The sequence below is a fragment of the Vitis vinifera genome, chromosome 3 (genome assembly GCF_030704535.1).
Source record: "Vitis vinifera cultivar Pinot Noir 40024 chromosome 3, ASM3070453v1".
Lineage (NCBI taxonomy): Eukaryota > Viridiplantae > Streptophyta > Magnoliopsida > Vitales > Vitaceae > Vitis > Vitis vinifera.
The window spans coordinates 7,055,763-7,073,197 of record NC_081807.1 but is presented as its reverse complement, the minus strand read 5'-3'; the positions used below and the strand labels follow the sequence as shown (position 1 = coordinate 7,073,197).

Sequence of the window (17,435 nt, the reverse complement as noted above, 5' to 3'; positions counted from 1 at the left end):
TATATATAGTTTTATTATAAAAGAAAGGAAAGAAAGTCGAATATAATTAAAATGAATAAAAATTTTATATAATTTTAAATTATTTAATTTTTATAAAAATTAAATAAGCATGAAGTATGATATAAAAATAATTTATTAAATATCATTTTTCTCTTTTTTTTATATATATATTTTTCTTCAAATTTTTCGATCCATAGCATTATTAACTTTGATACTAATTCGTTGGCTTAAAATAAAAGAAAAAAGAATTTTATTAGGGCACGCAAGGCATATGATAAAAAGAAGCTCCAGCTCTTTTTAACTGTTTGAGCGCAATCAACTACAAAGACCGCCCACCACTCACCACTAGCCTGTCTCATGGCTTCCCAAAGCCTCCGTCTCCGCCTCCCAACCACAAACCCCACCTCCTCCTCACCACCAATCCCATCATTCCACGTGTCCCTCCCCACCCTCCCACCACCTCCCAGGCCTCGCCGCCGCCTGTCGCTCTCTCCCTCCACCTCCAGCGCTGTTGTCGAAATCTCTAGACTCTTCCTCACTAAACTCCAACAAAATTTTCTCCCCAATGCCGAAGAGGTCGCCGCAATCAAGAGCCTCCGGGACACAGCGGTATGCGCGGCGGCGCCACTGTTCTTTGCTGCGATGCGGGACCGGCCGAGAGGGTACTTGAACACGCCGCTGACGGTGGTGGCGGCGGGAATGGCGAAATGGCTGGATATATACAGCGGAGTGTTGATGGTGAGGGTGATGCTGAGTTGGTTTCCAAATATTCCGTGGGAGCGGCAGCCATTGTCGGCGATCAGAGATCTGTGCGACCCGTATTTGAATCTGTTCAGAAATATTATTCCCCCGGTGTTTGATGCTTTGGATTTAAGCCCGCTGTTGGCATTCTCGGTGTTGGGTGTGCTGGGTTCCATTCTGAATAACAGCATGGGAATGTACTGATCAACATTCCTTCTTAAAAATATGTCCAGTCTCAGTAATAATATTTGTCTTATAGTATCGTTTATTCAATCATATATTGCACAACTCATTTCTTAACGGTGTGTTTGGTTCCGAAGAGTTTGAAGGAAAGTGAGAAAATTTAAAGGAAAAGAAAAACTAAATTTAAAATCAATAAATTATTTTTTTATATTTTTTCAAAGTAATTTTATTTATTTAATTTTTTATATAAATTTCTAATTGTTTTTAATTATATTTGACTTTATTTTATATTTTTTATGGTAAAATACTCCCTATATGCTATAATATAACTTATAAATAATGAATAATTTAAATTAAGTTCGGATTATGCTTGAGCTATTTTCAATTGAGTTTTCTTAACCTAAGTCTAATCTAATTATTAAAATTATTTGATCGAATAATTAAACCCTTCCCAACACTTGGATCTAAATATTTGTGTGCGGTCATTTATTAGAGCAATTATAATTTGGATGTAGATGTGCAAGTGTTCAAATTATATCACAATTAGGGATTTTCATTATCTAAAGTTATGATCATATTAATTATATTAAAAATGGGAAATAGGTATTAAGGTTCTTTGGTAACTATTTTAAAAAATAATTTTGAAAAATAGTTTTTAAAAATAATTTGTTTTTAGATTTTTATAAAATAAAAGTTTGTTTGAAAATCTAAAATATTTTAATTTTTTTTATAGTTTTAAATATGTTTTAAAAATAAATTTTATATTTAGTGTTTTATTTTTAATCATTCTATATATTTGTATTATTATTTATTGAATGATTGAAAACAAAACACTAAATATAAAATTTATTTTTAAAACATATTTAAAATTATAAAAAAAATTAAAATATTTTAGATTTTACAAGTGAAGACAATATAAAACAATTATAAAATATTATCTAAAAATCAAGGTTTTAAAAATCGAATCGTATTAGCCGATTCAACTAGTACGATATAAAACAATTAAGAGATGTTATCTAAAAATCAAAAATCAGATCAAACCAGCCAATTCAATTGATACGACCGTTGATTGATCACGATTCGGAGATTGGTTGAACTGACTAATCGGGCGATTCCCTTCGAACTCTGATTCAATCATTTTTTTTTTCCCGGTTCAACCTTTTTTCTCCTAGCAGCCTCTCCCGGCAGAACCCCCATCCGAAAGCCCCATTTTCTCCCTTCGGCAAAAAGTTAAAAACGTTTTTATCTCCCCACTACCTTCTTCCCCTTTTTGGTCGCCCCACTCCTACTTTCCTTTCCACAATTTTTTTTTAATTTAAAATTTTTACTTTATGATTTTTAAAACTTATGATTTTAATTTAAATTAATGAAAACATTACAATTTTTAAATAATTTTATGATTTAAAATAACTTTTTGATTTTTAAATAATATATATTATTGTTTTTATTTTTATAATTATTTTAAAATTTAATAATTTATAAATTATATATTTATAATATTAATTCATCGCCACCTTGTTCCATTCCTTTCCATATATATTTTATTTATTTATTTTACATCATCTCATTATTATTTATTTTCTTTTGATTTTAATTTAAATTAATGAAAACATTACAATTTAAAATAAATTTTTTATTTTAAAATAAGTTTTTGATTTAAATATAAATTTTAAATTTTCAAATTTTAAATTAAAAGTATGATTTTAATTTAAATTTCTAATTTGAAACTAATTTTTTGATTTTCAAATAAAAATTTAATTTTTAAATAATATATAAATTATTATTATTATTTTAAATTTTAATAATTTTTAAATTATATATTTATGACATTACTAATTAGACTGTCAGTTTGACCAGTGAACCATAAACCGATAACTTTTTCAATTCAATGACTAATCCAATTCTAAAAACATTGTTAAAAACATCTTGTTTTTTCACTTGAAAATAGAAAACAAAAAACCTTTTTAGTTGTTAAATATGTTTTGTGTGTTTTTTGTTTGGAGAACATAAAAGTGTTCTAAAAAAATAGTTACCAAATACCCTAATTATTTATAAAATCTCAATGAAGATATTTTCACATAAACAAAATTTAAAGGTCTGTTTGATAACTATTTTCGAAAACAGTTTTTTGTTCTTAAACAAAATAACAAAAAAAACATGTTTGATAATCAGAAATTGTTTTTTATTTTTTGTTTTTTAAAAACAGAAAACATAATGTTTTTCAAATAACATCTTTTAATTTTTTATATCGTTTTGTGGACCCCGCATTTCGGCTCGTGCGTTTTCCACTCGATGGCGAGCTCGACTCTTATTTTGAAAAATTGATTTGGATTTGATTAAGAAAATTAACTTGGAGTCGCTACTTATTTTTGTTTTATTTTTAAAAGGGTGAACAAAATAAGAAAGAAAAACCCTAAGTGTGACTCCTTACTTTGGAAAAGATGGCCTGTGAAAAACCGGATCGGGTTCGGGGGTCAGGTTACTTATCGGGAAGGTACGGTAAAGACCGTAGCACCCCTCTAAGTCCCTAAAGTCGGGTCTCTACTAATAAAGTGAAGCTGATGTGGCATAACAATTGATTAATTAAGCATGGATACCAAACAGTGATCAAATGTGTGAAAGCGAGACATGCATGATGATCAATAAACACAATCGGGGTACGGGATGTACCTTAGTCACAAGCTGAGCGCTATCATAAGAGACAAGGTTAGTGCACAAATACAAAATAATCGCATGCAGATCATAGAGTGAGGCAAGCTAATCAAGTATGGCAATCAAGCAATCAATAAGAAAATCACATATGTTGGGTCCCACCAAAACCCAATTGATCCTGCCTGAATTAATCTCACGAATCCCATTATTTCGGAATCATGAAGATTCATCATTCTTGCTTGTGTAAAAATCAAAAGAAATAGAACATTATTTAAAAATCGGAGTGGAATTAAAACTGTTCGAGAGAAAAACTGGGTTTTTTGAGATTTATTTGGAAATTGAAGTCTCGAAAATTATTTGAAGATGAGAGTCTTGAGAACTAAATTTAAGAATTAGAATTTTGGATATTAAATTCGAAAGAAATTAGAATTTTGGAAATCGGAAATTAAGTTCAGGAATTGGAATTTTGAAGAATTGTTTAAAATGGGATTTCAAAATAAAATACTAAAATAAATAGATTCATGTGAGTACTGGAATTTTGGAATTAGAAATTAAATCGGAAGTCGAAAATTTTAATGAATTATTTAAAATGGAATTTTAAAGTAAATAAATAAAATTATAACTAAATAGATTAATGTGAATTTTGGAATTTTCAGGAATTAGAAATTAAAATCGAGAGTCAGAAATTTTAATGAATTGTTTAAGATGGAAAGTAAATAAATAAAATAATAATTAAATAGATTAATGTGAATTTTGGAATCAGGTATTAGAAATTAAAATCGGGAGTCAGAAATTTTAATGAATTGTTTAAAATGGAATTTTAAAGTAAATAAATAAAATAATAATTAAATAGATTAATATGAATGTTGGAATTTTGGAATTAGAAATTAAAACGGAAGTCAGAAATTTTAATGAATTTATTTAAAATAGAATTTTAAAGTAAATAAATAAAATTATAACTAAATAGATTAATGTGAATTTTGGAATTTTTGGAATTGGAAATCAAAATCGGAAGTTGGAAATTTTAATGAATTGCTTAAAATTGAATTTTAGAATAAATAAATAAAATAATAATAATTAAATAGATTAATGTGAATATTGAAATTTTCAGGAATTAGAAATTAAAATCGGGAGTCGGAAATTTTAATGAATTGTTTAAAATGGAATTTTAAAGTAAATAAATAAAATAATAATTAAATAGATTAATGTGAATTTTGGAATTTTTGGAATTGGAAATCAAAATCGGAAGTTGGAAATTTTAATGAATTGCTTAAAATTGAATTTTAGAATAAATAAATAAAATAATAATAATTAAATAGATTAATGCGAATATTGAAATTTTCAGGAATTAGAAATTAAATCGGAAGTCGGAAATTTTAATGAATTTATTTAAAATGGAATTTTAAAGTAAATAAATAAAATTATAATTAAATAGATTAATGTGAATCTTGGAATTTTTGGAATTGGAAATCAAAATCGGAAGTTGGAAATTTTAATGAATTGCTTAAAATTGAATTTTAGAATAAATAAATAAAATAATAATAATTAAATAGATTAATATGAATATTGAAATTTTCAGGAATTAGAAATTAAAATCGGAATTTTGAGAAATTATTTAAAAGCCGAGTTTTTTTTATTTTTTATTTTTTTCTTTATATATAAACAAATAAGTAAATAAATTAAAATGATGATAATTAAATAAATCGAGGTGAGAAATTCGGAAATTGGAGTTTTGAGATTATTTGAAGATTGTATATATTGTGAGTAGGATTGGGAAGTTGGAATTTAGAAAATTTATTGAGGAATTAGTGCTTTTTAGAAACGTAAATTATATATATGTATAAAAGGCAAATGGGTTAACTTAAAGTGGGTGGGCTTGAAATAGGCATGGGCCAAGGTAAAGTGGGTGGACAGAAGCTTGGACTTGGGCTGCAGCTCTAGCCCATGTCCACTAGCATGAAGCCCAAGCTTTTAATCTTTAACAAAATTTGCCTTCACGCCTGGGTGCTACCTTCCATCTAGGAACCTCCATCATGGACGCCGCAGTCACCGGAGTTAGGACTGTCCCCGACGCCGGCGACATGGAGACCTTCGTCGTGAGTGCGGGTGACGACACGGAAGACGCTGCACTCGCCGTCCGCGAGGAGGGCGCCATCAGTGCCGGCGTCACGGGGGCCATGCGTGGCTGTCATTGGCGCATTCTGCTGGGAGCTCCGTCATTTGCGTAGCCTTCACGACCAGCATTCATCCCCAGCCCAACTATCTTGGCTTCCACGTCCAGTTTTGCATGCATGGTGATTGGTAGGCATGAAATGGGTGGAGAGTTTGGAGGGAAAGTGGGTAAGGATGATGCAAACAAGAAAAACACTACTACAAGTGTCAAAAGAAAACAGAGCCCAGCAGATCTCAATAATAAAAAAACCAAACAAAAGAGAACGAACATGTTAGGACTCTTTCAAAGCAACCTAAAAAAAAGGAAAACATTCAGAATAGTTGTACGACCCTCTACCCATTCACAGTCAACCTAATGCCCGGAAATGATCAATAGAAAACTGAAGAAAATAACGAATAGAGGGAAACGAGATGGTTGCCGCGTTCATACCTGGATTTCTCCCGTAAGCCAAAAAAATGGTTTCCCCCTTCCTTTCTTCTCTAGCTCCGGCAGCTTGCCTTCCCGTCCAAGCTCCCTAAAACCCTCTCTAGATCCCCCCCTCTCATGGATCTCCTTTTCCTTCCTTTTTCTTTTCTCTGCTCCTCACTCTTCCAGTCCCCCCCCTTCCCGTGTCTTCCTCAGCAAGTCTCAACTTGCTCTGCCCCCACATCTAATCTGGCCGCCCCCATCAGCATAAATCCCGGGGTGGTCAGAGGAAAGAAATATATAATATAATAATAAATAAATAAAAAAATCATCAGTTCTCTCATGGGGGTCTACACGTTTTTACTTATTTTCTAATAATTGTTTTAGAAAATAATTATATAAGCATGTAGAATGATTAAAAATTAATCATTAAATATAAAAATTATTTTGAAAATATATTTAAAAATAGGTTAAAAACATTGCAAGTTTCCAAGACAAATTTTTGTTTTACAAAATATTAAGAAATAGTTTTCAAAAACTATTTTTAAAGTGTTTTAAAAAACAGAATCAATTTTTAGGCCTCTCATTACTTTGAATTACATAGATCAACGGCTCAGATTTGATAGCAACAGTTGGAAACGATAGGATCAGTGATTCCCTTGAAATACTTTTGATCGGCCGAGACAAATATAAACGACACCGTTTCAAACTCAACCCAACACACACAACGCCCCCCCCCCCCCCCCCCCCCCCCCCCGGGGGGAATTCGAGACCCTGAACTTGATACTTCAAACGACGCAAACTCTGAAGCTCCAGCTACTGCATCAATGGCAAACCAAGCGTCCTCATCCTCTACTGCGCTGGTAGTGTCCTTTTTCTTTTGTTCATTTTTGTATGCTTCCTGAGAAAATTTCCTGAAAGAAAGGATTGTGAATTTGTGAGTCTCTGGTTTTTCATTGCTAATAGTATAACCACGAAACCTAACGGGAGGTTTAAATGCTTTTGGTTTCTCTTTCAGGAAGTCCTAATCGAAGATGAAGAGTTCTTGTATGGAGCTGAATCGGGTTGGGTCGAGGCTCGTACCTCGTGCGATCACTTGGCTTCTCTGTCGTCCGATCTCGTACACATTCCCACTCCTGAAACTCCCTGCAACAGGTCTGATCCTGTGTCTTTGAAACCCTAATTGCTTACCCAGGAAAACCCTATCATCAATCTCCAAAACTGGAACAACCCTATCATCAAACTGTTTTATCTACGCTGCATTTATTTTGTAGTCCAAAGATAGTTGCAATTGGTTCAAGTTTTAGGCAGAATGCTAGTTTGATTTTAAGATCTGTTTGGCTGCCTAGAAAAAGAGGGAAAAGAAAAGACAAGAAAAACTGAAACCATATCTTTCCCAAAATTTAATTCTCCCAGCCTAATTATATTTTCTGAATTGTATTTTGCTTGCTACTTCTTCGGGAGATCAATTTGCATGAATTCCAACTGTAAAATGCTACTCTTATGTGTTCTGGAGGGTGCTTTAATATTTTGTTGGATCATTGGGGTTTAGATTCAAGGTTGTTTCAAACAAGGATTGAAATATCGGTTTTTACAGATATATCGGTACTTCAATTTTACGGATATATCGGAAATATCGGTGAAATATCGGTGGATATTTTTTCATAAATATCGGTGGAGTGAAAATTATTTAAAATTAATAGGAATGCTTGAAAAAACTTCAAAAAATGATAACATAAGTAAGAATACACATTTTAAAGTTATCTTGTAAGTGTAATTGATATATATATAATTAAGAAGAAAAATATCGTAAATAGAGATATATTGGTAGATTCGATATTTGAATTTTAAAAATAATATATATGAATTTTGAAAGTGTATAAAATTAAAATTGAGTTAAGAAATATGAGATTGCAATAGTCCTTATACTAAGAAAGATATCGATGTAGTTTCAATATATTATTAGATGAAGGGAGTTCATCTTGTTGAAGACAGTATTTATTTTAAAAATTTTAAAATATTTTTATTAAAACATATTTTATTATATTTTAAATGAAAAATTAAATTAATTTATATAAAATATCTTATTTGAGATTTAATTTTTAAAATTTTATTAAAAATATGTGATAATAACTTTTTCTATTAATATTAATTTATTTAATAATAAAAATAAAGGTTGATAATTAATAATTATTTATATAGAGAGTGGAAAATTGTTCTCATGATTTTTTTTATATATTTTATTATATTTTAAATGATAAATTAAATTAATTTATATAAAATATCTTATTTGAGATTTAATTTTTAAAATTTATTAAAAAATGTGATAACAACTTTTTTTTATTAATATAAATTTATTTAATAATCCAAATAAAAGTTGAAAATTAATAATTATTTATAGAAAATTGTTCTCATGTTTTTTTTATTTTTTATTTTTTATTTTTTTATCTCCCCTAAATCTAAAAATAAAAAAAAATAAAAAAGGCACCCACTTCTCTCTCGGGCATCAAGAACCCTTTTCTGAAGGTGTCTTCCAGCGAGAGAATCCCTAAAAAGCCCTATTTTCCTCTGCTACTCTCAAATCTCAATCCTCGCAGGTACTAATCTAATCATGTTATTATTATTATTTTTTTTGCAACCCCCGTTTGATTCCCAAGAAAATCCATCCCCATTCGATTTCCGGGAAAATTCATCCTCGTTTGATTTCCGAGAAAATCCATTCAAAACTCCCAAAGAAAACCAAAAAAATTGCTTTTCTTTTGCTCCCTGTGTTTTCTGGATCTGTTTTAGGGGTCTCTTTGCTGTTGTGCCATTGGATTTAAATTTCACGAACCCTAAATCCACGATTTTTGAGCCAGGCTGAAAAACACAACTGCGCGGGCTGGACTGGTAGGAAATATCGCGATTTTTCTCCGATTTTTCAGTGCTTCACCGATATTTCGCCGATATATCGGAGATTTTGTCGATTTTTGACCGATTTTTCCGTCGATCGATAATCGGTGCCGTTTATCGTTTCCATGCCGCCCGATAACCGATATTTCGACGAAATATCGGCGACATTTTCCGATTTTTCAATCCATGGTTTCAAACGACCTTGGTATACGAATCGTCTTCTAGAATTTAGAGGCATAGAGCTAGATATTCCCCCATTTGCAAGGATGACTTATACAGATGTCCGTCTTACACCCAAGTTTTGGTTTTCATGTGGTTGGAAGTTGATAACATGCTACAAAAATTGAATTTGCTACTAGAATTCACATAATGCTATAAACCTTAACCGATATATAATTCTGCATTCTCGATTCCTGAACTGTATCTTATAGAGTAGTCTCCAAAAGGCAGCCGTTAGTGACCAAAAATTTCTTAGAATCAAAGCCTTTCTGTGAATAAGAAAATGAAGAAATTGCATTTGCTAATGGAATCCACGGCTTTACATTGTGAAGGTGCCATAACCCATCCGAAAATTGGTTATGTTTGTGCTGTAAGGAAGTTCTTTGCAGCCGTTTTGTAAACAAGCATATGCTTGAGCATTATCAGAAAGTAAACCATTGTTTGGCACTCAGCTACAGGTATGCATTAACATATCTGTTTTAATCTGTAGTTTCAGGATGATGCATTTGATCTGTTCTCTCTTTTGACTTTGTGAACAGTGATTTATCGATTTGGTGTTTCTCATGCGATGCATATTTGGATGCTCAAGCGATTTTGCAACTCCATCCTGTTTATGAAACTGCATATATACTGAAATTTGGCCAGGCCCCTCCATTTCCAACCACAGATAATCAAGCAGAAGCTTCAACTTCAGGCAATTAAGTTTCAACAGAGTACATTAGATTTGTAGGTTCTACTATTGAGTCCTTTTTTTAGTTCTTCTCATTTTGAAATTGGGAAGGATGTTGGGTTCTGGTTGGTTGTTAAGAAAAAACCAGTTGTTCACAACCATTGTTGAAATTATCCTTGAAATAGTTAAGGAAAACTGATTCTGTTTTATACAATACCAAAGAGAGTTATACAAGACATTCAGATGATTTCCTATATTAATTAATTTCAAATGACTGTTATTATTTGCAATTGTAACACTGAAAATCGAACAATAACATCAGTTGATGGTTTCTGGTAATTATGTTAATGTGATCTCTCACCAAAATCTGGAGTTCCTTGCAGATCACATGCACGCAGCTCGCAGTCCAGCTTGCCCCACCTTGCATCAACTCTCTTACAGGGAAATATTGGTTTATTAAGGCTGTTGAAACACAAAACAATTACAAATTAGCGCAAACAAAGCCAACTTGCAAGTTGATCAGGCGGTTCTGGTTTATGAGAAACTTGGTTTCATTCATCAAATCAGAAACCTGGATTGATTTGGTAAAATGGGTCATGTTGAAAACCCAGCAGAAAAACAGATGGTTCGGTACCTATTTGGTTTCATCTTTGTATCCATTCTATTTTCAGGAGATGAATGTTCAAACTAGTAGATGAAAAACCAACTAGCAGGGGGGCTAAGGAGAATATTTATATGTAACATTAATAAAATAGTAATTCTATGGTACCAGTATGGGTAATCTCTTACCTTCTGTTAACGACATTGTGCACGTGACATAGCCACTGGGAGAACTCAGCTTGAGATCCAGCTTGTACAGGATTGGCTCTGTCAATGATTCACAGAAGAAATATCCATTTTTTAACAAGATTACGAGATATATCCAGAGAAGATACTTTTCTATCTGAGAAGGTGCAAAAAGCGCATAAATGGATGTCCTGGAAAGTTAGTTTCTGTGTCTTTTTGGCATAAAAGCTGCAGTGAGTCCACTTTGTTTCGTAGTATTTTAAGGGAGTGTTTGTGCGTCACTTAAAGGATTATATTGGGATTTAAGTAACAAGGTTAACAACACCTTTCAACCTCACTTTTGCTAGTGACACCATTTATTCTGCACTGAATCCATTCTAAAGGACAAATGCAGCCTCTAATGCTATGGCAACAACGAAGAAAAATAGGAAGAACTTCATTTCAATATGCCATGCAGGGCCTCCTCCATCAGCCATTTCTTCTGTTAGTGTTCTGAATATGGCTCAACTTGAATATAGTAGCAGGAAGTAGGAACCCAAAGACATGCCACCAATATGGGGTCAAGAATTCTGTTGCCAGGAAATAGCCGTTTCACAATATTCCTACACTCAGTGGAGGGGCTTACCACAGAGAATAAGATGAATCACTGAAGATATGAATGCATGATCAGTTGAGCTTGAAATTCCCGTGTGTCAAATTTTGCTAGTTACACCAACACTTTTAACCACAAGGCTTTGGGGCACTGCAACCGGTTTGGTGGGTGTTTATGTAGGTAAGGGGGTTGAGTGGGGGTTTGGGATGTTGGATGGGGGGATGGGGTAGGGATATTGTACCTTAGAACTTCTTTGAAGTGATCTGCACATTCCTTGCATGGGTACATACGAGATAATATTGCCATCTGCATGCCAAATGCAATTATGTCAGTTTTCTTAATACAGAATAGGAACAATGCTTCAGCTCAACCATAAAATTCTGCTCCTACTTTCTTCCTAGATTGTGAATTGTGAATTGTCATACAAACAAACACACACACACACACACACCCACTGACATGATTGTAACAGCTTACTGCTATTACTTCCTTGAATGACAATAGGAATTCAAATTCACAAATAGCTTTTGTAGTGACAATAAAAATTCAAATTCAAATATGGTTTTTCTCTCTTTATTTATAGCTGAAATCAATAGGTTCTTTGGCCACTTCCCTTCATATTTAATAACTTTTTCCTCATCCAATTCCCAAAGGGATTCATTTTCACAACAGGATGCAAAGATACATAATACAAGACATGTACAAGACACCTAACTTCGCCTCACAAATTTCATGTTTAACTTAATTCACCTCAGAGAAATTAAACAAGTGTAAACAAATAGCTTAAAAGATTATTATAGAGGCCCTGCAATGTTTTTCTGTACATAGGCAGTAGAAACAGGGGAAGGACATTCAGGTTTCACATTTTTCTCCTAAACTTTTAATAAATCGACCATAAATTTTTAGAAATTTTTAGTAAATTTCTACATGTATTTATGCTTGATAAGTTAGTTGATCATTTCGGTTTCAGTGGATTTTTATTGATCAATAAACGAGCGGTGGGATTTTTTTATTAAGGAAGTATTACATTGTAACCTAGATAAAGTGATCGGCAGAGTGCAATCTGCATGCTAGACCCCAAAAATATTAGGGACAATGCTATAGTTTTAGTTGAGATAAGTAGTATTTCCATTTATTTGATCTTATTCCAAGTTCCACATCTGAAACTTCAAGCATAATATGCTCAATGAACAAAATATTTCCATACCTAGAAAAAACCAACTAAGGTATACTTAAATCAACAGATCACAGAAAACCTGATCATTCAAGCTGGAAGAAACATTCTGCCTTAATGATTAACCTGAGTTGATCATCAAGTCAGAAAGCATGAAATTGGTCCCACGTGTTTCAGAAGATGTTTTGGTTGTCCTCTGGAATGTGAATGAACTAGTATTGGCTAACCCTGTGCTCTGCTCTGGTTTACCATAACTATGAAATATATCACTAAATCTTGGGTTATCCATATATCTATTGCTGTCTATATAACCATACAAACATATACACATTGACCTTTAACATTAAAATGATCAATGATGCTTTTTCCCTACCAATTGGATCTGCTCCATCTAGTTTCACCCATTTCAGAATGCCAGATGTCATACTTGGTTAGAGATATGCAATGGAACATTTTCCCATCAACTCCAGCCACATCTTGGCTTTCTCCTTGTGCATTTAGACGTTTGATTTAGACCCAACTTAAATCCTTCTGAAGACCATACCAATGGCTTTACTAAATGGTCAGTTGATTCCCTCATTATATCTGCAATATATAAGGCATTCCACATGTTTCTAATCTTGAATTTTTTTGACAGAGTAGATGTTAGATGCTAAGTAGCATCACTACCATGTTGTTGAGAGAGTGAGGGAGAGAGTCATACCAGTTCTTTTACATCCTTCTTCTGCTGCCGAGTAGGATTGTCTGGAAACTGAAAAGTTGAAAATTTTTCTGAAAATTCAATCTACTTTGAAGGCTCAAGAGAACAATCATGAAATAATATAGAATTTTATTCTGACACAGGTGCATGTAAAGATTGAAGTTATCTTCCTGTACACTGTATTTACTTACATACTAGCACAAATCAATCAAGCTAGTTTTATCTTTGAAACTAAAACATTTCATGAGGCAATACATACAAACTAGCAATAGCAAGTTTTGCAGCATATAATCCAAGTGTACAGCCATTCTCATACATAGAGGATTTCCAGGTAATATGGGAGGTTACTAAGATACTACAGAAGCATGCAGAGACATTAAAACTTCTGCCTTCCCATTATGCTCAAAGTTGACTCAAGGTAAATAACTAAATGCATTCAGATAGTATTAAGACCCAGGACACAGATTTATTTGCTTTAATTGAAAGTTCATAGACTCTGATAGTGCAAAATTGTTACATTTTTCCTAAATCACAAATTACCAAGTTTGACTAGTTAAAGTACATGAAGCTGTTAACACACTTCAGAAATAGTGTTTAAAATTCAAGTTCAGATGAACTATTATGGCAGAGATTATCAAATACAGTGGTTTTGCTATTAAGTTGCTTAGATTAGTTTTGCATCAAGATTGTCCAAATTAGATTGATTTGAAGTAAATAACAATTGACAGTTGAGACCTAAGTAGTCGTCAACTGATTGATAATGTCAAAATCATATCCAAACCTCCAAAGCAAGAAGTTTAAACAGACCTGAGCTGCAAGAGTATGGAGAAAAGTCCAAGTAGCCCTTCCAAGCTCTACTTTAGTCACAGGATTAGCTGATATTCCCTGAACAAAGAATTAATGAAAAATTTAGCAAGAAAGCCAAGTCTTACACAATAACATATGATAGAATAAATTCACCAAGTTGATGCAAATATGAATAGATATCGGTATTAGAACACAAATCAGGCACTAAGAATCCTATATCTGGTATGTGTAGAAGGTTTCACTGGATCATCAATTTTGACATGGTAAGTTCCATGTAGCATGATAGAAGTACCAAACCGAGAGAGATGGCATAAAATGGGGAAAACCCACTTGAACCAACAAGCCAGGGTGATTTTACTGAACATAAAACAATAGAAAAAACAGTATCCATTTTCCCCAATTAAGAATTTTTAAATAAACAAAGAAATTTTGAAAATAAACGGCCATTATAGGAGGTCTGTGCATAACCCACATGATACGCTAAAACAATGCTAGACTATTCATTCAGTACTTTTATCGAACAGGTACTTAGCTTCAGCTCCATCCATGGCACAAAAAACTATCAAAAAAATTCGGACCACAAACTAAATCCACTGCAAATTATCAAGTGGGTACAAAGAGGAAACAAGTGGATACCTCGTCCACAAGACCTTTCTGCTGCCGAAGGGTAAAGTCCTTATTTGATGAGTTTGCCTTAGAGGATGATGTAATAGAGAAATGAGGCCTTTCATTTGTGGGTGATGAGTGGCTTGGAGTACCACCAATGAAATTGGAGAGATGGTTTTGAATGCAATGTGAGAGTTTTTCTAAAGTTTGAAAGAGAGGATGAAATGGGGTTTCAGACATAATGCACAGCAACAGTGATGTCCTCTAAAGGTTACAACTCGACGGCTCTGAATGGTTTTCGTTAAACCCGACCTTAATTCCAAAACTTTTCAATTCCCAAACCCTAAACCCTTAAACAATTTGAACAACCCGGGAAGAAGAAAGGAAAATTGATAGAACTTTTCTTCTGAAGGTTCAGAAAAGATTACAATAGCGAGATGGTTTTTCCCCTCCCTTACAATACCAAAATTAGGACCGATTCTCAAATCCCTTTTTCCCTGCTCAGGTTGAGTATGGAATCGATTATTTTTTTAAAAAAAAATAGATATTCTGGGCATCAATTGAAAGTAACGGTCGGTTGAAATTTGATTGTTTTAGATGACATGGTTAAGTTGGGGAGAGGATGAGAATGGTGAGTTAAATGTCCTGTAGAATTCAAGCATCTGGATGAGAGAGAGAGAGATAGGGTTTACAATTCGATTTTCATGGAGAAGAGAATGGAAAAGAACGAGGGGATTGGCTGCGAGAGGAAGGTGAAACTCCAACTAGGACATTTACACCGCAGGTGGAAGGAACGGAGATACGGTTGTAATGACGAGAAGAAGAAACGGAGTAACTAAAACCATGCGCCAACGGAGGAATCAAAACCAAAGTGGGGGAAAATAGAAAATGTAATACAAACCAAGCATGTTATGACTTTCACCAAGGGATTTTTTAATATATATATATATATTATTTTTAAAATATAAATTTAAAAAGACAATTCTTTTTAATAACTTGTTTGATTTTTACATTGAATTGACTTTTTCAAAATATAGTTTACTTTTGAACTCGTTTTTTTGAAGATTTCGTTGATCTTTAAAGAAAATGAATTCATTTTTTATATTTTGAATAATTCCTTGGACCATTGGATGTGCAGGATGAGATCTTGACCATCCATTTTAATAGGTATTATTTAATTTTTTTATTATAATTTTACACGTGTTAATGACCCATTTGATAATATGTGGAGGTATAATATCAAAAATTTGTTTTTCTATATCATAGTTTGATGAATTTTGTATACTCATTTTTTCAAAAAAATAATTCATTTTTTTTCATATTGAATTTATTTTTTAAAAACAAGATTGCACTTTTATCATTAAACTCACCCTTTTAAAAGACAAGTTACATATAAAATTAAAAAATAGGATAATTCTAGAATTATTTTTGGTGGAATGACTTTTTAAAAAATTATTACAACCATACAAAAAGCCCCAAAATAAGTGGTAGTCTATAGACTCATTCTCCATGGAAAGTGTTGGGGTATTAAGTTTTTATTCTATTTGTTAGTAATTTTATTCCTTTTCATTCTAACATAATAACAACTTACTTTCCATTCCATTGAAAAGGTTGGCCATGTCCGATTACTTTAACCACAAGGAGGAGGATGTCGAAGGCAGGGTTAGTGACTCGATTGAAGTCATAATAAGGTAGCTATACTAGAATGTATGACTAGATCACCTCCTTTTCGTAGAAACTGTTTATCTAAGATTATCCCTTAACTTGTTGATTCTTACACAAGATTAGAATTCTAACACTTACTTTTCATAGAAGTCGTCTATCTAAGATTGTCCCTTAACCTGTTGGTTCTTACATAAGGTTAGAATTTTAACTCTTTTAGGATGGTATCTCACTCATGGCCACCTCCTTTTCATAGAAACTGTCTATCTAAGATTGTCCCTTAACCTATTGATTCTTACACAAGGTTATAATTCTAACACCTCATTTTCATAAAAACTGTCCCTTAATCTATTGATTCTTACACAAGGTTATAATTCTAACTCTTTTAGGGTGGTATCTCACTCATGGTCACCCCCCATAAGGAGGTTTTCAGAGGTAACTTTGAAAGTATTTGTTAGAAGCAAGTTAATATGAAAAAAGGTATGGAAACAAGTTTATGGATTGACCTTATAGAAAAATTGAATTAAAATGCCTTAATTAATTTTTGGAAAGTTAAGATTTTATGTTTTAAAGAAAATTTTGTTTCTGACCTTCTAGGCTCTTATGTTTATGTATACATTTTTAAAACCTATTTCAGGGGTTGATGCAAATCTAACTTACTCTAGTATTTTCTAAACTTGAAGTCTCATATATTTTTTTGAATTATTGAAAGGACTTGTATCCCTTTAAAGACTAAACTAAGAGCATTATAAATGTTCCGTCATGGATGTTGATCATAATATAGGTATTTGAGAGTAAACCGATACGATAAATGGTCAATTAAATTTACGTATTTTATTTTTATACAGTGGATTGTTAGATTAGAGGTATAGATCTTATGGTTTTTTATTTTTATAGTTGGTGCAAAGGTTTAAGATTCATTTGTCTTATCGTGTAAATGTTTTTTATTGTTTATTCGTAATATCATACACATGTTAATTGTTTCAATAAGGGTTAATTCTCACTTTCTATTTTAATGGGGTGAAGAACTTCAATCCTATATCATAATATTTTACAAACACCCATCTGCACCTCAATGGCAGATATGAGTGACACATGGACAAAAAACCTCAACTCATAAATTATTATTTATTTATTTATAATTACATTATTTATTATCTTAAATATAGAAAA

General features: G+C 32.4%; 3 protein-coding genes across 3 annotated transcripts; 2 read left to right on the top strand and 1 right to left on the bottom strand.

The window, feature by feature from the left end:
- Positions 1-357: 357 nt before the first annotated feature.
- On the top strand, positions 358-945 carry LOC100253131 (ylmG homolog protein 1-2, chloroplastic). Its single transcript, XM_002263864.1, has one exon. The coding sequence runs from the start codon at positions 358-360 to the stop codon at positions 943-945; it is 588 nt and encodes a 195-aa protein (XP_002263900.1).
- Positions 946-6,850: 5,905 nt separating this feature from the next.
- Positions 6,851-10,195, top strand: LOC100246442 (uncharacterized). Its single transcript, XM_010649627.3, has 4 exons — positions 6,851-7,017; positions 7,173-7,309; positions 9,598-9,723; positions 9,805-10,195. Exons 1-4 carry the CDS (start codon positions 6,982-6,984, stop codon positions 9,965-9,967), a joined length of 462 nt encoding a protein of 153 aa, XP_010647929.1. The 5' UTR covers positions 6,851-6,981; the 3' UTR covers positions 9,968-10,195.
- Positions 10,121-15,475, bottom strand: LOC100263572 (FAD-linked sulfhydryl oxidase ERV1). Its single transcript, XM_002263782.5, has 6 exons — positions 14,631-15,475; positions 13,995-14,072; positions 13,191-13,238; positions 11,555-11,619; positions 10,725-10,802; positions 10,121-10,397 (listed from the first exon to the last, which is right to left on the bottom strand). Exons 1-6 carry the CDS (start codon positions 14,838-14,840, stop codon positions 10,280-10,282), a joined length of 597 nt encoding a protein of 198 aa, XP_002263818.2. The 5' UTR covers positions 14,841-15,475; the 3' UTR covers positions 10,121-10,279.
- Positions 15,476-17,435: the final 1,960 nt, after the last annotated feature.